At 48.6% G+C, this 24344-nt stretch overlaps 5 protein-coding genes across 5 annotated transcripts; 3 read left to right on the top strand and 2 right to left on the bottom strand.

The window, feature by feature from the left end:
* Positions 1–1581: 1581 nt before the first annotated feature.
* On the bottom strand, positions 1582–3423 carry LOC101782320 (KIN17-like protein). The gene has a single exon (XM_004951855.2). The coding sequence runs from the start codon at positions 3192–3194 to the stop codon at positions 1911–1913; it is 1284 nt and encodes a 427-aa protein (XP_004951912.1). The 5' UTR covers positions 3195–3423; the 3' UTR covers positions 1582–1910.
* Positions 3424–3653: 230 nt separating this feature from the next.
* On the top strand, positions 3654–15538 carry LOC101780167 (splicing factor 3B subunit 1). The gene is made up of 15 exons (XM_004951851.3): positions 3654–7577; positions 10522–10748; positions 11715–11827; positions 12008–12196; positions 12289–12393; positions 12635–12705; positions 12793–12867; positions 12973–13193; positions 13555–13744; positions 13853–13918; positions 14023–14111; positions 14568–14682; positions 14764–14815; positions 14902–15002; positions 15094–15538. Exons 1-15 carry the CDS (start codon positions 3744–3746, stop codon positions 15205–15207), a joined length of 5562 nt encoding a protein of 1853 aa, XP_004951908.2. The 5' UTR covers positions 3654–3743; the 3' UTR covers positions 15208–15538.
* Positions 15539–15688: 150 nt separating this feature from the next.
* Positions 15689–17610, top strand: LOC101779759. The gene is made up of 2 exons (XM_004951849.3): positions 15689–15840; positions 15919–17610. The coding sequence occupies exon 2, from the start codon at positions 16089–16091 to the stop codon at positions 17448–17450; it is 1362 nt and encodes a 453-aa protein (XP_004951906.2). The 5' UTR covers positions 15689–15840; positions 15919–16088; the 3' UTR covers positions 17451–17610.
* Positions 17611–18663: 1053 nt separating this feature from the next.
* Positions 18664–21697, top strand: LOC101779371 (eukaryotic initiation factor 4A). The gene is made up of 5 exons (XM_004951848.4): positions 18664–18863; positions 19557–19629; positions 19748–19842; positions 19927–20357; positions 20778–21697. The coding sequence occupies exons 2-5, from the start codon at positions 19559–19561 to the stop codon at positions 21411–21413; spliced, it is 1233 nt and encodes a 410-aa protein (XP_004951905.1). The 5' UTR covers positions 18664–18863; positions 19557–19558; the 3' UTR covers positions 21414–21697.
* Positions 21698–22238: 541 nt separating this feature from the next.
* LOC101767370 (UDP-glycosyltransferase 72B1) lies at positions 22239–23923 on the bottom strand. The gene has a single exon (XM_004954659.2). The coding sequence runs from the start codon at positions 23921–23923 to the stop codon at positions 22463–22465; it is 1461 nt and encodes a 486-aa protein (XP_004954716.1). The 3' UTR covers positions 22239–22462.
* Positions 23924–24344: the final 421 nt, after the last annotated feature.

Here is a 24344-nt window from a genome sequence, read left to right as displayed (position 1 = left end):
ACCTGAGTCACTCACATGGGTTGAAATTCTAGCAGCTGAGCAGATCAAGGTAGATATGAAGAACACCAGAGATCAGGCTGCAAATGGTTGCACATGCCATGGCATCAGCTATAGCTAGCTGACACAAATTTCCAGATCTGGCGTCATGGCCTCATGGACTGTGAAGCTGGAACATGCATACGGAATCTTACGTCATGCATTCTTCACATCCATGTTTTGGAGATCATCAATGAAAGCCTGCAAGATGAATATAGGTGAATACAAAGTTCCAGTGTTAGAGGTAATGCAGACTATGTTTTTTTATGGCAGAATCTAAATGTAGCACATAGCATAAGAATGGCAAATGGATTACAGAACATACGCCTAAGGGTCTCACAAATAAGATGATTATTGCCACTGGACTTGGAGTAACTAAGAATCTATCTGCTACTGAAAGAATCACATTAACACTAATACACAAGGACAAGAAGGAACTTATAGTGCAGATTACTTGAAACAAATATCAACTCCCAATGATAAGGAAGGGGCACTGGATGCATCAAAGATGATTACTTCAATTTCTTTTTGAGGGGAAGATGATCACTTCATGCAATCAACCATATCAAATCTATGCAACCAACCAATCAGGAAAGTTCAGATCAGAAGATTTAAGGCACAGAATACATATGCTCAATGATTACCGTGGTATGGAAGTCATACCTGTTCAAGGACACTTTTCATTTAGTTCCATACAAGCAGATACCCTTTTTTATTTGCGTGTCGTGACTCCAAGTCTACAACAATTCCAGCAGTATGTGTATTCCATTTTCCTACAGTAAAATATCAAAAAGTCCGATGTAGTCATAGTGCTCTACTCCCATCATAACGGCATACCAGATATGAACCATGAGTTGTGATAGGAGAAACAGAAAACTAAGATGTCTTATATGATAATTCTCACTACTATATAGTTTGATGTGTAAGCCTGGGTTACAAGATATGAGTTCCTTGAGTAGAATGCTAAAAATATGAGGCAAAGAAATTCCATGGTGTCACGCATGACAGAAGACCTTGTAGGGTTTGTAGGAATTTGGATTTATTACGTTTAAATAAAGCTTGTCAATAAGAATTAGCAGAGCCAGTTAACAAAAACTGTCTATGTCAATTGCTGATTTTGTGCTATCATTAGTATGCATATGCTATCTAAAAGATAAGCCTTGAATTTCAGAGTAACAGCAGTTTAGTTTCACGTGGTAGTTTGTTCCACTTATTATGTACATAACTTTTTTAGGTGAAAACCGGGATAAAGAAGTGACGGTCTTTCAAACCGATAAAATTTTGTGTCATGAGAGATTTGTACTTGGCGTTTTTCATCTGGAATTGCTAAACAAAGTATGTGCATCAATAAGTTTGCTAATAAGATATATGTAGTTTTTTGCAACTTCCTTAAAGCTACAGTTCCGAAGAGATGCAGAAACCATACAGTTGTCATCAAATAACTTTTGGAAGCATCCTCACAAAGGTTAATTTTACTGATTCTCAATTACCTTTTTGTGTTAAAATAATATGACAACCTTATCAAAAGAACTGATTGGCAGGTAATGCTCAAAATACCAAGAAAATATCTGCTGAAAGATTCACTAGATACAGCAATATAGAAGTTAACCAGATATTACAAAATTGCCAATAACAGGTATTCTGGTTTAGTAACAAGGAAACACACATGATACCACCATTGTCTCACACATAGCCCTTCAGCAGTTACATGGAACTAGAAACATCAACACATTGAACCCCTTCAACAGAAGATATTCCATCACGAGTAATAACAAGCACAGACGCTGTCAGGCATCTAAGTGACAGAGCTAGTACCCTAGATCATATGGCTCTTGTTTGCTTCAGCGATGATCCAGGAAATGAAATGAATCATATCATGAGGAAATCTTGCAAATGTCCTCATATTCGACAGCCCTGAGAATCTTCCCATCATAGAGGCCTTTCTCAACCTGCACTTTTGCACAGAATTTCTCTGTATCCACTGAGAGCAACCTAGCCTTCGACCCCCGATAAGCCCCATTCACAATCCGCACCAGCCCACCAATCTGAGGGATCACAGTCTCAAGCTCATCTTGGTCGACCCTGAGAACATGCTTGCTCTCCAACATCTCAATCTCCCCAACATATTTATCAATCACTTTCTTCACCACCCCTTTCTGCTTGTAGTACCCCTTCTCAGCCAATGACTTACTCATCACCTTGACCACAATCCCAGGGCACAGCCAGTAGTCCTTTCTGTTGCTCCTCTCCTTGGCCTTCTCCTCCTCCTTCATAAGCTCATCCAATGCTGACCTCCTTGCTTCTGCTGCTTTCACATCCTTCCCCTTCTTCTTGTCCACCTCATCCTTCTTCTCTCGGACACCAGAGTCCTCTTCATCGAAACCAAAATTCACCTTTGGCTTATCCTCGAAAGGATTAACCTTCGGCCCTGGCACAGACTTCTGAAGAGCAATCGCAATCTTCCCTGTTGCCTTGTTGGCCTCTTTTGAGTCATCCTCCCGTTCCTCTCCATCATCATCCGAACCTGAATAATCTTCTTCACTGCCGGACTCAGATTCGGACTCACCCTCGGCAACATTACCTTCATCACCATCATTGGCTTTGGCTAGGGACTTCTGAGCACGCTCGATCTGGCGAGCGATCATGCGCTCCTGGCGCTCGTCCTCAGCCATGTCTGACTTGATCCTCTTGCGCTTGAGGCGCGCCTTGACGGCCTGCTCCGAGTCACGGTCGATGTAGGTCATGAACCACCCCTTGGGCGTGTCCTCGACCTTGCAGTAGCCCTCGCGCCCCAGGAACTTGACGAACTCGGTGAGCGTGGCCCACCTGGTGGAGTTCATGTGGACGTGGTGCCGGTCGGCGATGTACTCGTTGTAGACGACGGTGGCGGCGACGCGGGAGTGGCGGTGCGCGCGGCGGATCAGGGCGAGGAAGGTCTCGAGGAACTCCTCGGAGAAGCCCTCCACGACGCGCTCGGGCGCCATGCCGAACACCTGCATCTGCCGCTGGTGCGACTCCGACATGCAGTGGCACTTGAACCCGTTCTCGTCGCGGCACTGCTTCTGGCACATCTGGCAGTACCACCGCAGCTTCTGCAGACCCTTCGCCTTGATCCGGTTCGCGATCGCCTTCGGCGTCAGGAAGTCAGACTTCCCCATCGCGCCGCCGCCGCCGCCCCTGCCGCCCAAGCGGGAGAAGGAGGGGAGCTTTGTGTAGATCTGTTTATTTGAGAGTGGGGAGTGACGAGAGGTGGGGCCTTTAGGACGGGAAGTGGCGGTGACGGTGGCGGCCGGAGAGGAGGGAGGCGGCGGCGCCGGCGAGACCGGGGAGGCGTGAACGAATTGGGGATTGATTGGGATTGAGGACTTTGTTTGGAGACGTTGGGGGTTTGATGGGCTTATTTGAAAAAATGGGTCGGTGGCGGAGGCGAATTAGATTAATTAAATTCCCTAATAAAAAATAAAAATAAAATATGTTTTAATGCAAAATTTAATTTGACATCGATTAAGTCGGTTCCTAGGTAGAGAATCAACGGCCTTGATCGGTTTTCGTATCGATCAACGGACGAGATCACTTCTACGCGCCGGATTTATCAAGCCCATACAAATGAGGCCTCAACCTTGCTAGCTCCCTTCCCCAATCTCTCCCATCTCTCATCTTCCGCCTTGTCCACCAAACCCTAGCTCGCTAGAGCCCGCGCCGCCGCCATGGACGTCGACGCGGAGATCTCGCGCACGCAGGAGGAGCGGCGCAAGTTGGAGGAGGCGCTCGCGGCCGGCGCGCCCATGGCCGTCTCCTCCGTCACCTTCGACACCGACCTCTACGGTGGCGGAGGGGCCGACCCCAACCGCTTCGCCGGCTACGACACCTCCATCCCGGCCTCCGAGGACGACGCCGCGGAGGACGACACGGAGGCCGCCAACCCCGCGCCGCGCCGCCTCGCGGCCTACACGGGCCACGCCATCGCCGCCGCCGACCTCCCGCGCTCGGCCGACGACGACGCGCTGCCCAAGAGGTCCCAGCGCATCATCGACCGCGAGGACGACTACCGGCGCCGCCGCCTCAACCAGATCATTTCGCCGGAGCGCCATGACCCGTTCGCTGCCGGGGAGGCCACCCCGGACCCCTCGGTGCGGACCTACGCCGATGTCATGCGTGATGCGGCGCTTGCGAAGAAGAAGGAGGACCTGATGCGCGAGATTGCGAAGAAGAAGAAGGAAGAGGAGGAGAAGGAGAAGGAGAAGAAGGCTGCGGCACCTGAGCAGCCTGCTGCCACCACAAAGCGGCGCAACAGGTGGGATCAGTCGCAGGACAGCGATGCTGCTGCTGGGGCTAAGAAGGCAAAGACATCCTCGGACTGGGATGCCCCTGATGCAACTCCTGGGATCGGGCGTTGGGACGCAACTCCTGGGCGTGTTGGAGATGCCACACCCTCTGTGAGAAGGAATAGATGGGATGAGACACCAACCCCAGGGAGGATGGCTGATGCTGATGCAACGCCTGCAGCTGGTGGTGTTACCCCGGGCGCAACTCCTTCTGGGGCTTGGGATGCTACTCCAAAGCTGCCTGGTGGTGTCACGCCAACCCCTGGTAAGAAGCAGAGATCAAGGTGGGATGAGACGCCAGCGAGTATGGGGAGTGCCACCCCTGGTGGTCTCGGTGCTGCAACGCCTGCTGGCTATACTCCTGGACCGACACCATTTGGTGCAGAGAACCTTGCCACACCAACGCCTAGTCAGATCGCTCGTGGCCCGATGACTCCAGAGCAGTACCAGCTCATGCGGTGGGAGCGGGACATTGAAGAGAGAAACAGGCCTCTCACTGATGAGGAGCTTGACGCTATGTTCCCGCAGGAGGGGTACAAGATTCTTGAGCCTCCGGCTTCTTACCAGCCCATAAGGACCCCGGCAAGGAAGCTTCTTGCGACGCCAACACCTCTTGGAACACCACTTTATGCTATTCCAGAGGAGAATCGTGGGCAGCAGTTTGATGTGCCCAAGGAGCTGGGTGGTGGTTTACCACTCATGAAGCCAGAGGATTACCAGTATTTTGGGACGTTGCTGAATGAGGAAGAGGAGGAGCAGCTATCGCCAGAGGAGCAAAAGGAGAGGAAAATCATGAAACTGTTGCTCAAAGTGAAGAATGGCACACCCCCACAGCGTAAAACAGCACTTCGGCAGCTGACAGACAAAGCCCGGGAATTCGGTGCTGGACCACTGTTCAACAAAATCCTGCCCTTACTTATGCAGCCAACACTGGAGGACCAGGAGCGACACCTTCTGGTGAAGGTCATTGATAGGGTACTGTATAAGCTGGATGAGCTGGTCCGTCCATTCGTGCACAAGATTCTTGTGGTTATTGAGCCCCTGCTTATTGATGAGGACTACTATGCTCGTGTTGAGGGCCGGGAGATCATCTCAAATCTTAGCAAAGCAGCTGGTCTTGCCACAATGATTGCTGCCATGCGGCCGGATATTGATAACATTGATGAGTATGTCAGAAACACCACTGCTAGGGCGTTCAGTGTGGTGGCTTCTGCTTTGGGTATCCCTGCACTCCTACCGTTCTTGAAGGCTGTCTGTCAGAGTAAGAAGTCCTGGCAGGCTCGGCACACTGGTATCAAAATCGTTCAGCAGATTGCTATTCTCATGGGCTGTGCTGTTCTGCCACATCTTAAGTCACTTGTTGAGATCATTGAACATGGTCTGAGTGATGAGAACCAGAAAGTGCGGACCATTACTGCCCTTTCTCTTGCTGCACTAGCTGAGGCTGCTGCACCCTACGGTATAGAAAGCTTTGATACTGTTTTGAAGCCTTTGTGGAAGGGTATCAGATCTCACCGTGGGAAGGTCCTTGCTGCCTTCTTGAAGGCCATTGGTTTCATCATCCCTCTGATGGACGCTCTGTATGCGAGTTACTACACAAAGGAGGTGATGCAGGTCCTTATTAGGGAGTTCCAGTCACCAGATGAAGAGATGAAGAAGATTGTCCTCAAGGTTGTGAAGCAGTGTGTCAGTACAGAGGGTGTGGAGGCTGATTATATCCGGAATGACATCCTTCCAGATTTCTTCAAGCACTTCTGGGTTAGGAGAATGGCTCTAGATCGCAGGAACTATAAACAGCTTGTGGAAACTACAGTGGAGATGGCGAATAAGGTTGGAGTTGCTGATATTGTTGGGAGGGTTGTTGAGGATCTGAAGGATGAAAGCGAGCCCTACAGAAGGATGGTGATGGAAACAATTGAGAAGGTGGTGGCCAACTTGGGTGCTTCAGATATTGATGCTCGCCTAGAGGAGCTGCTTATTGATGGTATTCTGTATGCTTTTCAAGAGCAAACAAGTGATGATGCGAATGTTATGCTTAATGGTTTTGGAGCTGTGGTTAATGCACTTGGACAGAGAGTTAAGCCTTACCTTCCTCAGATTTGTGGTACCATCAAGTGGCGATTGAACAACAAGAGTGCAAAAGTTAGGCAGCAGGCTGCTGATCTGATATCCAGGATAGCCATCGTCATGAAGCAGTGCCAGGAGGAGCAGCTCATGGGTCATTTGGGTGTTGTGCTGTATGAGTACTTAGGAGAGGAGTATCCTGAAGTGCTGGGTTCGATTCTTGGAGCTTTGAAGGCTATCGTCAATGTCATTGGTATGACTAAAATGACTCCTCCAATCAAGGACCTTCTTCCTCGTCTGACCCCCATCTTGAAGAACAGGCATGAGAAGGTCCAAGAGAACTGCATTGATCTTGTTGGTAGGATTGCTGATCGTGGAGCAGAATTTGTGCCAGCAAGGGAATGGATGAGGATTTGTTTTGAGCTGCTTGAAATGTTGAAGGCTCACAAGAAGGGTATTAGGAGAGCCACTGTGAACACATTTGGTTATATTGCTAAGGCTATTGGGCCGCAGGATGTGCTGGCCACCCTTTTGAATAACTTGAAGGTGCAAGAGCGACAAAACCGTGTTTGCACAACTGTAGCAATTGCTATAGTTGCTGAAACGTGCTCACCTTTCACAGTTTTGCCTGCCCTTATGAACGAGTACCGGGTTCCAGAGCTCAATGTCCAAAATGGTGTCCTGAAGTCCCTCTCTTTCCTCTTTGAATATATTGGTGAGATGGGCAAAGATTACATATATGCTGTCACTCCCTTACTTGAAGATGCCCTCATGGATAGAGATCTGGTTCATCGGCAGACTGCTGCTTCTGCTGTTAAGCACATGGCTCTAGGCGTTGCTGGCTTGGGTTGTGAGGATGCTCTTGTCCATCTGCTTAACTATGTGTGGCCAAACATTTTTGAGACATCTCCCCATGTCATAAATGCTGTCATGGAGGCGATTGAGGGGATGAGGGTCGCACTAGGTGCAGCTGTGATTTTGAATTATTGCCTGCAAGGCCTCTTCCATCCAGCAAGGAAAGTGCGTGAAGTGTATTGGAAGATCTACAACTCTCTATACATTGGTGCACAGGATGCACTTGTTGCTGCATATCCTGCCCTGGAGGATGATGGGGATAACATCTTTAGCCGTCCAGAGCTGGCAATGTTTGTCTGATTAACGTGAGTCTTGCTTACTCCCAACTTTCTGCATGCAATTATTATTGAAAGAACTATTTTCACATATAAGTTTGTATCCTTTGATCATGTAGCTGGAATCCTGGAATTTACTTGCTTAAATGCTCTTTTGTATTATAGTCACCAATCTCATGTACTTAAATTCTGGTGATTTTTCTTTTCTGAACAATCCTGGGGTGATGAAAGCTGTGATGTGTACTTAAAACACTGACACCATTCTTATGACATCTTTTGTTGTTCTGTCGACTGTGAAAGGTATCTAGATACCTGATGGCAGCATATTTGGCACGATAGTCTTGTTTGCATTTGAGCAGTGCAGTAGCAATCAGTATTTGGTCTGTATCCTGTTCCTTTTCTGCATCTTCTTTTTCCTGTATGTCTTTCTGCAAAAGAAGGATCTGATATGCAAACACATTGGCAGGCTGGATGTACATGTCCATGTGTCGTCATCCATATGCATATGAAGCTTGAACTGTGGGTGGTATTTGAGTTAGAGCTTGTACTTAAATTACTTGGTGTTACCTCTTGTGATGCATGTTATTGAAGTTGCATCTTTTTTGTATTTGCAGGATTGTTCCTTCTGAAGGGGGTTGCAATGTTTAGGAATTATTTTTCCTGGTTTTACTGTAGTTTAGTGCTAAATAAATTGCTGATACAATCTGTCTACTGACCATTTGGGAATTGCTTTGTTTTCAGGCTACTTTGGGTTGAAGCTTCTGAAGAGTTGCAACGGGTTTAGGACCAGTCCCCGGCACGATGTTTTATCCCTGCGGCATGTTAAGCTTATACATATGATCCTATGTTTTGAAGGAGAAATGACAATGCTAGTATGCTGTCGTCTTGTTATGAATATTAAAGGATTGTGTTATATACTTAGTAATGTGCTGTGAACCATGTAGAATGCGAGCTCCTTCGTGTTTTTGTTTCCTCACTGTATTTTTGGAGAACATGAGATGTCTGGTACATGTCTATCTATTACAACTGGAGAAGTTGCTTGGCGCGTATGGTTCCTGCTCATGTATCAAGCCATGATCAGTGATCCAATGAGAGCTTTGGTATTTTGGTTGCTACAGGGCAAAAGGGCAAAAAGCAACTGGGCAATGAGTATCTCACTTGTGTGCATGTCACGTAAGGGGGTGTTTGGATATTACGGGTTAAACTTTAGCGCTGTCACATCGGATGTTCGATGCTAATTAGAGTAATTAGGAGGATTAAATATAAGCTAATTACAAAACTAATAGTAGAACCCCTATAGCGCTGTCACATCGGATGTTCGATGCTAATTAGAGTAATTAGGAGGATTAAATATAAGCTAATTACAAAACTAATAGTAGAACCCCTAGGCTAAATCGCGAGACGAATCTATTAAGTCTAATTAATCCATCATTAGTGAATGGTTACGGTAGCATTATATTGTCAAATCATGGACTAATTAGGTTTAATAGATTCTTCTCGCGATTTAGCCGATGCGACAGGGGCTAAAGTTTAGACCCTATCTCCCGAACATCCCTAACGCGATTTAGCCGATGTGACACGAGTTAAAGTTTAGACCCTATCTCCCGAACATCCCTAAACTTGCTCGATAACATTCTGTTTGCGAGAGTCGAATCGTCTAAACTTTGACCCTTCGCTTGATGCACTGCTCATTGCTGTAAGTGGGCTTACATAATAATTGTTAAAAAGGCTTTACAGCATGACTAGATGGCTTAAGTATTGAACATTTCGCTAGAAACTTTTTGTCCATGGACGTTCCAATTTGGCGGTGATGTAATAACAATCCGAGTGAGATATCATGTTCTGGAATATGCTTTCCTGCCGACGGGAAGGGAATCAGTTCGGCGGTGCGTCCTTGGTTTGTTGTTCAGAGTTTTATCGTTGGCGACACGCCACGCAACGCGTGCGGCACTATTCTCAACGCTGCTTTCCGTTCCGTACCTCCATCTAGATCTACGTGCGCGTGGCTAAGGTTCCCATTCCCGTTTGGTTCCGCGAATTAAAATTTGCGCGTGGCTAAAGTTCCATTAATTTCACGAACTAAAGTTTAGTTCGTGCCATATCAAATATTTAAATACTAATTACGAGTATTAAGTATTGATTAATTATAAAATCAATTGAGAAGTTAATTTGCAAGACGAAACTATTAAACCTAATTAGTTCATAATTTAATAATGTGATGTTACAGTAAATATGTACTAATCATGAATTAATTAGGCTTAATATATTCGTCTCGCTAATCATGAATTAATTAGGCTTAATAGATTCGTCTCGCGAATTAGCCTCCTTAGTTAGTTTTATAATTAGTTCATGTTTAATCATCCTAATCATCCGAAGATTCGATATGACAAAGATTAAACTTTAGCTCAATGATCCAAACCACAGTTAGTTCACCATATTGCTGCCGATTTGCTGGTTTCTACCTCAACGATTAGTCACTGCAAATTTGAAAACATCTTTTTGCATACCCCAGATGAATTGAACATCTACAGGATCAAATAAAACATGTTAGAACGGAGGGGTTACGATTGGTTCGGCACAAAATTCAGGATGAGATTAGAACTAATTAGGATGCGGTGGTTTCAAACAAAAAAAATTCAGTTCTCTTCGCCAAAACAAAAAACAAAAAAAATTGCAGTTCTATCAACAAAGAATATTCACAATTACTAGAGTATTCCATGCCCCAGATGTTAATAAGGGAAAAAAAAATCTAGAACGGATGCTCCAACAGGTCCCTGTAGACTGTAGTCCCCGAAAAATACAACTAGGTGAAAAACTCATCGGTCACCAACTTTGACCGAACGCGTCACAGGATGATCAGTTGGTCACCAACTTTGACCGCGCCCAACCGCCACGACCACCCACAACCCAAGACGGACGCCGCACCAGACCGGACCGGACCAAACCCGCCCGCCGCGTTAGCGTAACGGGGCCGACCAAAGCCGATGGCCGCCGGGTTCGCGCTCGCCGCCGCGTCCCCGTCGCCGGCGCTGCTCACCGGCGAGCGCCTCGTGGTCTTCCTCTTCGCCGCCCGCGTCGCGCTCGCGGCCCCGGCCCTCCTCGCCGCGCCGCTCGCGGTCCTCGCCGCCGCCGCCCTCGCCGTCGAGCTCGCCGTGGATGGCTCCGCCTCCCCGCTCCGCCGCTTCAGGACCAGGTGCGCGGATGCTTTACCCCCCCCCCCCCCTCTCGTTCCGTGCTATCTCCCCCCGTTCAATTAGACTGAAAAGTCTTCGCGATTTGGTTTGCTGCGGGTCAGCGGGTGGTATCCCGCGGTGTGAATTGGGGACATGCTCGGTTTAGGTTCCCCCGTCCAGCGAACTAGGTGCGTAGGAGCTACGTTTTAGTGGATGGTGGTGCTGTACCCTGCAAAGCTCCTGGTGGAGCTGGGAAACCTGAGGCCAATTTATGCGAATGGTTGCTTCCATGTGTGGGATGCAATGCATGCGCAATTGGGGAATAATTAGGGAATTAGCAGATGCACTGGGGATTCAGTTGGATATGTAAGAGCTGACTCCCTTATTCAGTTGGATTGTTGGATTTAACATGCAATGGAAATGCAGACATGAGGTAAGCCCGTGCCTTGTTTGGCTGACAGGAGTGGTAAGGTCAGATTGGAGTATCTCTAGCAGTCTCCCAATAAATGTTTCCCAATAACTAGTTAATAGGGATATCCCAATATCACTTTCACCGTTATTGGGAGATTAGGTTTTGCAGTCTCCCAATAATCTCATCCCAATCCAACTACCCTCACAACTCCTCCTTTATTTAGCGAGAGTTGGGGTGAATTTTTGGGTTATCCCAATAATTATTGGGAAAAGGAAAAGTTAAAGGGAGACTGCTGGAGCACTATTTTCTTATCAACTCTTCCAATATGATAGTTGGATTGGGGAAAGGGAGACTGCTGGAGATGCTCTTAGTGACTTTGTTCAGATTAACTAGGATTCGGTGATTTCCAAGCTGACTTCCATGCTCTTTTGAGGCTACACTGTCTGTAGTTGCTCAACTATTAGTTCGCCTTCTGTGTTCTGTGTGACCTACCTAGTTTCTACTGTTTATGTGTGCTTCTACCAAGACCCATAGTAAGGAAATTATAATGACAGTGCTTTATTGTGTGCTCCAGGCCAGGTGCTTCATCAGGCATACTTCTTGGTGCCACTACTCTGCCGAGTGTCATGCTTTCTCAATTAATCCAGCGGTCAAGGCTCTTACCAGCTGATCCTAATGGACCTGAAGGTATATTTCTGTTCTGTTATCTTGATCACGTTGGCTATTAAATTCGATTTTCCTGAATTCTACATTTAAATTCATGATTCAAAGTGTTTGTAAAGTGCATTTGTTGTCTGTTTCATTGTTGGTTAGTTTCTTATGTGATGCACACAGTTAACTAATTACAAATCCTATTTCCATTGCCAGAATTTGCATACCTTGAAATGCAGTACTGGGCGGCATCAATCAGCTGTCTCGGTGTGCTGGCTTTCTTCCTTTGGCATCTACGGCAGTCTCCCAGCAATGGAGTTTCTAAACATTTGAAATACGGTCCATTGTTGGTAGCTTTATATCTCGTGACATACTTCTTGTCCTTTCTACTGAAGACTGATGGAGGTAACATGCGTGTTTAATATGCATTTAAATGAAATTTAGGTCTATCATACCCAAGGAAGTTGTCAAAATCACCTATATGTAATTTGTTGTAGGTCTGATGGTAATGACCAATATGGTGTATATGCTCTGCCATGGAGTGGCTGCTGTGATCTTAATCAAGCATATTCTAGAGAAGTTTCCTTCATGTTCATCTTTTGGTTTGTACTTGAAGTCTAAGATGTAATTAGATCTTTTTTTACTCTTCTTTTTTGTCATGTCTGGTTTCATACACTACAAGAAATTTTATAAACCTTTATATATCTTATAGTTTATGCAAGTTCTGTTACCTTGTGTGATTCTTTTTAGTTTCTGTTATCTATCAGCATATTGCTCAATTACCTTGACTTGGAGATTTCTCCTTTCTTTCCCCCTCATTGTTTAAACTGTTGCATATTTCAGGGGAGGCGCTTCTGGTGTCCAGTGGTCTTGTTCTTTACTTTGGTGATATGTTGGCCCATACACTTTCAAAGGTGTGATTTATTCTACAAGCAAAATGGTGGCAAAGCTGATTTGCTTATTTATTTACTTATTATTTTGTCTTGCATTTGGGATGACAGATGGATTTTTCCATGTCATCAAAAGCATTCATTCACACACCTGGAACTAGAAGCGATATGACCACAATTATTCAGGTAGAGTTGCTTTTGTCTGGCATCGGTGTCATAGCATATTTATCTTTACTCTCTTTTTATTTTTCTTTTTTTTGGGATAACTTTATTCTCTTTTTCTCTTGACAGGGGATTTTACTTGGCCTTTTTCTACTTCCATTGCTATACAAAAGTTCTCTTCAGTTTTGGGATTACTGTAAGGGGAAGCAACGGACAGAAGCAGCTGTGGAACATACACAAAAAAGAATTGGTTCTGCTGTATTCTATACCTTGTTGTTGGTGGTGTTAATGTTTTTAGTACCATCATGGACACACCTTGTTCAAGGTCTTAAAGTGCATCCTTTTGTTTGGTAAGCATTGCAGTTCACCTTTTCCAAAGAGAGCCTGAAAAGCATGCACACAAACAACACTACCTTCTTAATCGTACATGCCATTTAATTTGACACCCTTAAATGTTCCTTTGTGTTTAAATATTGTTTGGTTATTGGGATTTCTTGTTTCAAAATACCTTGTCTTGGAATCGACAGCAAAGTTAGTTACACTGTTTTTCGTGATATATCTATTGCTTCGAGTTTATGACTCCTTGATATATGTGAAATAGGGTAGTTGGACAACACTTTTTGGATTGATTTACATTTTGTGAGATCTTATTGCTCGTAAACTCTTTTAATATGTTGACTTATGTTTGCTAAATGATTCATTATTTCACAGGATTATTAACTACATGTTCACTGATTCACATGAACGACTTGCTTTATGTGCATACTGGATATGTGTGATATGTGTATCAGTTAGAAGGTTCTACAGCATATCAAAGCAGAGCAAAACAGAGAGGATTCTTTTGCGCAAGTATTATCATCTTGTCGCTGTTCTGATTTTCTCTCCTGCAGTTATATTTCAGGTGATTTGTGCATTTTTTTCAGTTCAATTTCCATCTGTGCTAAAACAAAGTTCAATGTCCATCAGAATATTCAGTAGTTTGCGCTGGAAAAATGTTCATGTTTTGCAGCCTGCTTTCTTGGACTTGGCATTTGGTGCAGCATTTGCAGTTTTCTTAATATTGGAGATGATACGAGTAAGGAACCTTTTGTTTTGTCTTCCCAAGTTCTTTTTACTTATTTTCTTTTAATTTGAGTAACCTTTGCTCTTTGGCCTGCAAAATGTTTAACCATGCCTCAGATTTGGGAAATATACCCTCTTGGGCGTGTTGTGCATCAGTTTATGAACGCCTTCACTGATCATCGTGATTCTGAGATTCTTATTGTTAGGTAGGTGTGCTTTAGTAGGCTTCAGTTCCCTCATTTCGTATTTCACCCTTTTTTTTTCATGTCCTGTGGTATGATAAACCTAAGGCCCCGTTTGTGTCCAAGGAATTGGAATCTATCTAATGGAGTAGGCTAATTTATGTTGGAATGTGGCATTCCACAACTTTCCAAAGTTTAGATATAAGCCTATCTTAAATTCATGGGGTGGGAGATGGAAATTGATTCTATAGATTATAGTTATTAGAATGGAATTCAATTCTTATAGCACGCTCTTAGACTCGCTTCTCTATAGTAGAAGTGCAGCATACAAGTATCTCTCCCATATCACCAACTATAATATACAACTATATTCCACATACAATTATATTAGCTTAATTAATTTGTGTCTAAATTATGATTATTAGGATGGAATTCAATTCCAATGATCCAAACGGGGCCTAATATTATTTGTGTTTTCAGCCATTTTTCACTCTTACTGGGCTGTGCACTTCCTAAATGGATGTCATCTGGATTAAATGACCGACCGCTTGCCCCTTTCGCTGGAATTCTCAGCTTGGGGATAGGCGATACCATGGTAAGTTCTGTGTCCAATGTTTGTGATCCGTTAATTATCTTCTTTGATCCATATTATAAATTATCTCCTTTCCTTTCCTAGGCATCAATGATAGGGTACAAGTATGGCGTGTTAAGATGGAGCAAGACAGGAAGTGAGTTTAGTTCCTTTGTTCTCTTTTTGGCCCTTCCACTCTTTGTTCTCTGAACTCTTATGCTTTTGTCTTTTCTGAAATATTAGAGAAAACAATTGAAGGCACAGCAGCAGGCATAACTTCTGTGCTAGCAGCCTGCTCTATTCTGGTGTCACTCTTAGCTTCCAGCGGGTACATTCTTTCGCAGGTTCGACCTCATTCCTTCTTTTAAGCTACTGAAAGTAAAACGAACAAAGCAAGCACAAAATCTTACTGACCATCTTTTCCTGCTGACACAGAATTGGTTATCGCTTTTGATAGCTGTAACATTGAGCGGATTATTGGAGGCATATACAGCACAGCTCGACAATGCTTTCATACCTCTCGTGTTCTACAGTCTTCTATGTCTATAGAAGTAACCTTCTGTACATCAGACTGATCTTGAGGTCCTCTTTTTGTTTGCTAATATATGCTAGTATATAGTGCAATACGTTATGTCTACATTAGTCGCTTGGTCTCCTCGGTGCGTCAAGTGCCTGATCCAACTAATCACATTATCTGTAATCCTGTATTCAGAAGTTCAGAAGTCCTGCTCTTGGTTGAAGCATATAGGCATAGGAACTAGGAACAGAAGTAGAAAAGCACAAATGAGTCCTTGAGCAGATGGCATTTTGGCATAGTTGAATGTACATAAAGTATTATCTGAACCTGTCATTGGAATATACATGTTGTTCCTCCATACTATACCTGCTGTTCATGTTGGATATCCTTGTGGGGTATTGCCATGATGGATCAAAGTGGCATCTGCTTGTGGTTGTGGAGAAGCTAACAAACTCTTTGCAATGGTTTGCCAGGTTTTGTATTTTTATGCTGCTCCAGTAGCTGCTAAATCCAAGCAATCCTGGAGTTCAGCACTGTTATCCTTCCATTTATTCTAAATCTTGCTGCAGCCTCTTGAAGTGAAAGAGGGTTTAACTTTCCAAGTCATATGTGATTTTTGGGGTCCTGACCTGGATACAGGATAGGTGGATAAATTGCTAACCTGGGTATGCCATAATCAATCGTTGGTTGCTAATCCTGCTAAATTTCAACAGTCATCTCACAGTCAAATTTCTTGTGACCAGACAAGGTGGACGCTAAGTACAAGGTGAATCCGCTTAGGAGTTAGCACTATACTCGGACTAACAGTCCCAATGTCCCATACTGGAATCGGATCGGAGTCGGAATCCAGCACCCGTATAGCAAGCTGGAACTGCGGCGGGTTCGATCGTGTCGCGCCAAATAAACGGGTCCCATGGCGAAGCTAGCTTCAGCAAGCCGGCCGCCGGGAAGGAGGAGGAAGCAACCGCGGAAGACGGCCGACGATGATCCCCACAAGGAGGAGAAGCATCTACTGCAACCTCCTTCGCCTGCGCCTGCGCCTGCGCCCTTGCTCCGTCGCCGCGCAGGACCGTCCTCCACCTCCACCACCTTACACTGGGGTGCCAAGCGCTGGCGCACCGCCCTCGGCAGGAGGAGGGACTGGTCGGATCTCGACGACGGGCCGGCGGGCCTGATCGCCGAGCGCGTCCTCCCCGCCACCCACGGCGTGGTCGACTACATCCGCTTCCGTGCCGTGTGCCGCGCGTGGAGGCGGTGCTGCGCGGACCCGCGCGCGCGCGCTCTCCTCGAGGACAGCCGCCTCCACCCCCGGGGGTGGGTCATGCTCCTCGCCGAGGGGGAGAAGCTCCACGCCGCCGCCGCCCCCCACCGGACCCGCCGCCGGTTCCTCAACGTCTCCACCGGCCAGTGCATCCAGGTGGACGTCCCCGAGCTCCGGGACCACGGCGTGCTCCGATCCACCGACGAAGACGGCCTCCTCCTCCTGCTCCGCCGCAAGGCCGCCACCGGGGGTGGTGTCCGCCTGCTCAACCCACTCACGCGCCAGGTCGCCGAGCTCCCGCTCATCACCGGCGACGACCTGCTGGGCTTCTCCCCTGCGCACGTCGGCGAGTGCTCCACAAGCTGCGCCGGCCTCGTGGACGGCCGCTGGGTTTTCCTCTACGGCCACGGATCAGCGGACGGGACGACGCTGGCCTTCGCCAAGCCCGGCCGGCGACGAGCGCTGCTCAAGACCGCCGGCTCGCTAATGCCCACCATGTCCTTCGCCGGCCGCTTCTACGGCGTCACCACCGACTCCGTCATGGTGGTGGACTCGACGGCCATGGGAGGGGAGGACGACCCGCCGCCGAGGCTGGTGGTGGCCGCCAAGCTGGCCGCGAGGATCCGCAGGATGACGGACACGGCGCACCTGGTGGACAACGGCGGCGAGCTGATGCTGGTGCACCGGAGGATGCGCCGTGTCCGTGGCGGCGCCGACGGCGAGTACGGCGACGATTACAAGAGGACGTGCAAGGTGTACCGCGTCAACCTGGCTGCGGGGAAGGCGACCCCCGCCGCCGCCGCCGCCGCCCGTGGCCGCGCCATCTTCATCGACCATTCCCGCGCGCTCGCCGTGTCCCCTCGGGTGTTCCCGGTATGGATGCTTCTGATCATCGTTTTGTGCTCTGTGGAGTGTGGGCTGATCATGAACGGGAATGTGCCGCTCAAGAAGTGCGTCAATGGAGGGTGCTCGACTGATGCAAACTGTCAATCCACTGTATCTGTGTGTATGTGATTCTCCCATTCCTTTGGAACTTCGGGATCTGAAAGTAACTTGGAGCGAGTGCCATATCACAATGCGATGGCTGACCTGTTTGTGTAGGTTTGTGAACTTGTGATCAATGGCGCCGCGTTGTGCCGGTGAGGCGAGCTGGCGACTCTCCCACTTGTGATGAGTTCAGAGCGTGTGCATGTGTCACATCGGCAAATCCTTTGAAGTTTCTCTTTTAAAATCCCCATGTTTCGTACCCAAAGGTTCCTAAACAAGGCCTTGTTTAGTTGGGGAATTTGGGAGGTGCCAAATTACTGTTACAGCACTGTAGCACACTGTAGCGTTTCGTTTGTATTTGTGAATTATTGTCCAAATATTGACTAATTAGGCTCAAAAGATTCGTCTCGCAAAATACAACAAAACTGTGCAATTAGTTTTTAATTTCATCTACATTTAGTACTCCATGCATGTACCGCAAGTTTGATGTGATGGGGAATCTTCTTTTTGCATAGTGTCAAAGTTGGGAGTTGGGAGTAACTAAACATGGCCCAACTTCCCTCTTTGAACATGCATGGAATCCGAGAGACGCTGAATTGGAGCCTGAACCCGAGCTGAACTTTTGGTATTGGTGAGCGAATTTCCCCGGTCCCCTGCAGAAGTTGCCGAACCGTTCCTTCCTCGAGGAGGACCACCGCGCCGGAGCACGAGGAGCTGTGCGTGCGCGTCGGAACTTGCGGCTGCCCGTGGCGCATACGTGAAGTCGTGAGCCGCGTCACGTAGCGTGTTCCATACTTCCATGCATGCTGTGAACGGAGTCGACACGAGAACTCGCATCGCATCGTTACACGGGCTCCTTCGTTCCGAAGGAAACGAAACGGGAGGGGAAACCTCTCTTGCTGGCAGCTGGCCCCACATGTCATGGAACGCGAGTACACGCAAGCGGTGACGTGAGGGGACGCGCAGGCCCCGATCGGGCCGCCGACGGGCGACGGGGACTCGCCGCCGACGTAGAGGGAAGGGAAGGCGGAGAGAGAAAGGAAGGAAACGAAAGGCCCAGGACGCGGCGCGCACGGGCCCAACTCCGAAACGACCCAAGCCCACCGCACGAGCACCAACCAAACCCTACTGCCTTTGCTGTGGGCGTCCGCCACACCCACCCACACGCACACGACGCGAAGAAGCCGAAGAGGGAGAGAAGAAGGGGAACGAGTCGAGCCGCGCCCCGCCTCCGTCGGAACCCCTTATAAAGCCGCCTCCCCCCAAACCCTCCCTTCCCCTAGTCCCTGTTCCTCCCCCCCAACGCAAAACGCCACCGCCGAATCGAACCCGAGACGCCGATCTCGGATTCGCAGCCGCCGCCGTCGCCGTCGCACCAGCCCTCCAGCGTCCCCCCTCCTCGCCGCCCGTCGTCGCGCTCTCCTCCCCGCCGCTCGTCAGGTAACGCCGAGATCTGCTTTCCCGTCTCACTCCTGCGCGCTTGTTTCGGATGGGGTTTGCTGGCGCTCGATCTGGGCGCGCCGTTCGTTTCTATCGGTTTCCCGTGGTTCGTCGGGTCTGTCTATCGGCGGCGGGGCCGGATCTGGGCGGATTCGGAGGTAAAGTTGGTGTTCCAGGTGTGGAGATGCGAAAGGTTTTCGTGGCCTTCGCCGACCCTGTGCGAGGGGTTTGAGACAGGCGCGGCGCGAGGGATTTGGCTAGTAGAAAATTTTATTAGGTTCAGGAGGTGTCTAGGCTTTACCTGCAGATTTCATTGTCGTGTAAGCATGTTATTTTAACAGTTAGCAGCACTTTATTAGTATCAGATTTCGTCTGTTGTGGCTGAGTAACGATATTTAATCCCGTCTCGCCTTCAAGTTTGCACGCCAAAGTCTCGTACGTGTTGTTGTGAACCTCGTCTTATAAAAGGTTGGTTGTTGCACTGTTAGTGATGTTTGGTTGTTGTACTGTTAGTGATGTTTTTCTAGCCCTGTACTGTTAGTGATGTTGATAAGCTTGTGCAGAAAATAAGGCCCAGTGTTTCCTGTACTTACCTTCCCTGTGTTGTACTCATCTCTGTTCGGTGTGGCTGTTCCAGCATTTATTTTTTATTGCTGTTGGTTTAACCTCCTCCTTTTATTCTTTACTGTACAGCCATGGCAGGATTGGCACCAGAGGGTTCCCAGTTTGACGGCAAGCAGTATGACAACAAGATGCAGGAGCTACTGTAAGTCATATCACATCAGTTTTGTTTATTCAGTCACTTGACATGTATTTAGCTTACTTCTCTGTTTTCTCTCATAACTTGGTTCCACGGATTTACAAAAGTTAACTTTCTGTACCAGAACTGAGGAGTTCTTTACCTCGTATGATGAAGTCTGTGAAAGTTTTGACAACATGGGGCTCCAAGAGAACCTTCTGAGAGGCATCTATGCCTACGGTATGTAAAAATTCTATGCTTCCTGAATTTCATTCAATGGTTATAGCTTTGATCTGCTCTATAAACATGCTACTTCATTTGCAGGTTTTGAGAAACCATCAGCTATTCAGCAAAGGGGGATTGTTCCCTTCTGCAAGGGGCTTGATGTGATTCAGCAGGCGCAGTCTGGAACAGGAAAGACAGCTACATTCTGTTCTGGAATTTTGCAGCAGCTTGATTATGGATTGGTTGAGTGCCAGGCATTGGTTCTTGCTCCAACCCGTGAGCTTGCACAGCAAATTGAGAAGGTCATGCGTGCTCTTGGGGACTACTTGGGTGTCAAAGTGCATGCCTGTGTTGGTGGGACATCTGTCCGTGAGGACCAAAGGATTCTTGCTAGTGGTGTGCATGTTGTTGTGGGCACACCAGGGCGTGTGTTTGATATGTTGCGTAGGCAGTCCCTACGCCCAGACAACATTAAGATGTTTGTGTTGGATGAAGCTGATGAGATGCTCTCTCGTGGTTTCAAGGATCAGGTTTGCTTCTTACTCCTCTTTATGTTACAACTTTGGTGCTATGATCATTCATGCTTTATACTTGTTATGCTGCTACTTAGTGTTTTTTGTTTAGTTATGTTACATGCACCTGTGGTTTATCCAGTTGTCTGCTGACAGTTCGATTGATGTGGAATGTGACCAAAAACATATCTGATTGTTAGAGTTGCATGATCTGATTAAGTTTAGGAGGCTTGTAATTTTTTACTTTGTATTCAGTGCCTGATTAAGTTAAATGTTACTAGCTTAGTAGGATTGTAATTTTTACATGATTTCAGTGCTTAGTAGAATTGTAATATGCACTGAGAATGTTTCTGACCTGGTTGTGCTTAGTCTAATCTTCCTAAACCAGATTTGAAATGTTCATGTCCTTTGAACTGACATATGTGCCATTTGCTGCAGATCTATGATATCTTCCAGCTTCTTCCATCAAAGATCCAGGTTGGTGTGTTCTCTGCTACCATGCCCCCCGAGGCCCTTGAGATTACCCGCAAGTTCATGAACAAGCCTGTCCGGATCCTCGTGAAGAGAGATGAGCTCACCCTTGAGGGTATCAAGCAGTTCTATGTCAATGTGGAGAAGGAAGATTGGAAGCTTGACACTCTCTGTGACCTGTACGAGACCCTGGCCATCACCCAGAGTGTCATCTTCGTGAACACACGCCGCAAGGTGGACTGGCTCACAGACAAGATGAGGAGCAGGGATCACACCGTCTCTGCCACGCACGGTGACATGGACCAGAACACCAGGGACATCATCATGAGGGAGTTCAGGTCCGGGTCCTCCCGTGTGCTCATCACCACCGACCTGCTTGCCCGTGGTATTGATGTCCAGCAGGTCTCCCTGGTCATCAACTATGACCTGCCGACCCAGCCTGAGAACTACCTCCACCGCATCGGCCGTAGTGGTCGTTTCGGGAGGAAGGGTGTTGCCATCAACTTTGTCACCCGCGACGATGAGCGGATGCTGTTTGACATCCAGAAGTTCTACAACGTGACCGTCGAGGAGCTGCCCGCCAACGTAGCTGACCTTCTCTAGATTGTGTCCTAGGTGTCTGCTAAGGTGCTGGATAAAGAAGTCTGTTTTAGTTAAAAAGTATCGCCAACTTCTCTATGTTCTGGAGGAGTGGTAATGAGTTCTACTATTTGAATTGTGGCTAAGGATGGTTTTCTAAGCTTTTCCTTCTATGCAACGTTTGTGAAAAATTTTGTAGCGTGTAGAGTTGTGCCGCAGCCTGGGATAGCTGGGCGCTGAGACACTGCTGGAGTATTATTTTACCTTCATTGTTAAGCTACTATGCCTGTCCTGTGCTCTTGCTTTTCTGTGCAGTGGTAAATCAACTGCCTATTTGCTGTTTCTAACGCCGTTACAGGGTTTTGATTATGTTCTTAGATGTGATGGATGTGATAACCTTGGTGCTATCCTCTTGCTGATTCCTCCCCCTTGAAAAAGCGACGCTCGATGGTTGGATTATTTTTATCCATGGGTATAGTGCCGCATACATTATTTTCACATGCGCCATGCTGATGGTTGGCTGGCCAGCCAGCTGGGGAATCAATCGGTTCCATCGGTAAATAGATCACGACGGGAAGGGCGCATTATACTGCCATGAGAGGGCTTAGTAAACTACTAGGAACAAATTGGTGTTGGGCTGTTGGCACTACATCAAACATAGGGGGGGATGGGCTGCATTGTTTTTTGCTGGCTTGAAAATGTAAACAAATTGGAATCGATCCAGATTTGTACGACTCTGCGGAGCATTGTACGCAAACCGCCGATGTGCACAGCCGTTGCAGGAGTGGACCATGGAACTGCTGTAGGTACTATACTAATGGCACTGAGTTTCCCATGAAACGATGAAAGAACACAAGCTTCAAGTTTCATGACAAATCATAACAAAAAACACACGGGAACCATCGATCGCCAGGAATTTACAAGACATGATTACGATCATGAAAGTGTAGCTGACTGGACCAAGAGTACAGGCACTGAGGTACACACGAGTACCATTTTGCTTGCACATTCTTTCTCTGACAGAGAGAAGAATCGCCATGCTTCAAATTTTTGTACACAATGAACATTCAGCGTCAATCAGCTTCACTAGCTGCCTTCCACTTGTTCACAACTTCAGCGAGTGTCTCGTAAGACGCGCCACCGGGCTCTAGCCCGCTCCTCGCCGCCGCCTTGAGCTCCATCACCTTTACACACGCCGCCTCACCCTTCTCGCCGCCTCCCATCATCTCCTTCACCACCTCCGCGGCATCTTCGGCGAGGACCAAGCCATCGTCCCCAACCTTAGGCCTCAGCGCCACCATGGTCTCCTCGCAGAGCATCACGGCGTTCTCCCTCTGCTCGGCGTACAGCGGCCACGCGATCATCGGCACCCCGGCGGCGACGCTCTCCAGCACCGAGTTCCACCCGCAGTGCGTCAGCATAGCCCTCGTGGCGCGGTGGCCGAGGACCCTGGTCTGCGGGGCCCACGAGGGGATCACGTGGCCGAGGCCCTTGGTCCTCTCCACGAACCCGGGTGGGAGGAAGCTCAGGGGGTCGTCCTTGCTCCGGGAGCCGTCGTAGTAGCTCTCGCCGGGGTTGGCCCCGCCGCCGTCGGTGGGGCTCCGAACCACCCAAAGGAACCGGTGGCCGGAGAGCTCCAGGCCCCGCGCGAGCTCCTCCGTCTGCGCCGTCGACAGCGCGCCGCCGCTGCCGAATGACACGAACAGCACGGACCTCTCCGGCTGCGCGTCGAGCCAGTCCATGCAGCCGGTGGTGTCGGCGGCGGGGCTGCTGCCCGCGGCGTGCTGCCGGATGACGGGCCCGACCGGGTACACCGGCGGGCGCCAGGGCTCAGGCCGGCGGAGCACGGCGGCGGCGCCGGGCTCGACGGCGTCGAAGGTGTTCACCAGTATGCCGGCGGCGTCGCGGTACCGCTCGCCATGGTGGACCATCCAGCGGTACGCGTCGCTGGCGCGGTCCTGGAGCGGCTGCAAGAGGTCGGCGCCGGGGACGGGCACGCAGCCGGGGAGGCGGAGGGGCTCGGGCTGGTCGCGAAACTCGCCGGCGGCGAGGTCGGCGTCGAGGCGCGGGAGGTGGAGCATGAGCGAGAGCATCAGGAGGTTGGACGGGAAGAAGAGGTACCCGGGCACGCGGGCGTCGCGCGCCGCGCGGAGCGTGTCGGCACCGAAGAGGTCGGCGACGAAGGCGACAAGGTTGGTCGTGGACCTGAGGCCCGAGAGCACCTCGGTGAGCGCCAGGACGGAGCGCTGGGCCTCGACGGAGAGGAGCGTCTCGATGGCGGCGCCGGTGGGGATGTCGCCGAGCGTGACGGCCGGGAGTGACGCGGAGCCGACGGCCGGCGGCAGGGACGCGAGGAAGGCGCGCTGCGCGGCGGAGTCGGAGCTGGCGTAGGTGAGCACGGTGGCGGTGAACCCGTGCGCGTCGTGCAGCCGGCGCGCCAGCTCGGCCAGCGGCGCGACGTGGCCCATGCCCGGGGACGAGAGCAACACGACGTGCGGCGCCGCCGCCGTAGCGTTGGTCTCGCTGCCGCGCATTGTCCTTCGCAGATGGTGGAGACGACCTGTGGTTTTCTTGACGGTGGAGGGGAGGCGAGATCGAGCACCGTGATTCTCTTTTTGGCTTCTTGGTGTGAAGTAGAGATCGATGGCGCCAGCTATATATAACTAGTAAAAAACCCCGCGTGTTGCCGCCAGCACAATAATGCATCTAGTAACATTCGGCAATTTGAAATGGCAAAATACATTAGTCGTGCAATAAATAATATTTAAGGAAATAATATTCCCTCCGTTTCAAATTGTAGGTCGTTTTGATTTTTCTCTAGATATACAATATTTAAAATGACCTACAATTTGGGACGAGGGAGTAATATTTTTGTGGGACGACGACTAACGGGTAATATTTCTACAAGCACAACACCAGATTTGATGAAATTAGGTGTTGGGGGGAAATATAACG

Source organism: Setaria italica, chromosome I (genome assembly GCF_000263155.2).
Source record: "Setaria italica strain Yugu1 chromosome I, Setaria_italica_v2.0, whole genome shotgun sequence".
Taxonomy (NCBI): domain Eukaryota; kingdom Viridiplantae; phylum Streptophyta; class Magnoliopsida; order Poales; family Poaceae; genus Setaria; species Setaria italica.
The sequence above is the reverse complement of the archived record's forward strand: the minus strand, read 5'-3'. Positions and strand labels throughout refer to the sequence as shown.

Coding starts and splice junctions, on each gene's coding strand:
- LOC101782320 (XM_004951855.2), bottom strand. CDS start 3,194: ATGGGGAAGTCTGACTTCCTGACGCCGAAGGCGATCGCGAACCGGATC.
- LOC101780167 (XM_004951851.3), top strand. CDS start 3,744: ATGGACGTCGACGCGGAGATCTCGCGCACGCAGGAGGAGCGGCGCAAG. Junction 12,868..12,972: donor ATATGACCACAATTATTCAG/GTAGAGTTGCTT, acceptor TTCTCTTGACAG/GGGATTTTACTTGGCCTTTT. Junction 13,745..13,852: donor CTCCTGCAGTTATATTTCAG/GTGATTTGTGCA, acceptor CATGTTTTGCAG/CCTGCTTTCTTGGACTTGGC.
- LOC101779759 (XM_004951849.3), top strand. CDS start 16,089: ATGGCGAAGCTAGCTTCAGCAAGCCGGCCGCCGGGAAGGAGGAGGAAG.
- LOC101779371 (XM_004951848.4), top strand. CDS start 19,559: ATGGCAGGATTGGCACCAGAGGGTTCCCAGTTTGACGGCAAGCAGTAT. Junction 19,630..19,747: donor AACAAGATGCAGGAGCTACT/GTAAGTCATATC, acceptor TTTCTGTACCAG/AACTGAGGAGTTCTTTACCT. Junction 19,843..19,926: donor GAGAGGCATCTATGCCTACG/GTATGTAAAAAT, acceptor CTTCATTTGCAG/GTTTTGAGAAACCATCAGCT.
- LOC101767370 (XM_004954659.2), bottom strand. CDS start 23,923: ATGCGCGGCAGCGAGACCAACGCTACGGCGGCGGCGCCGCACGTCGTG.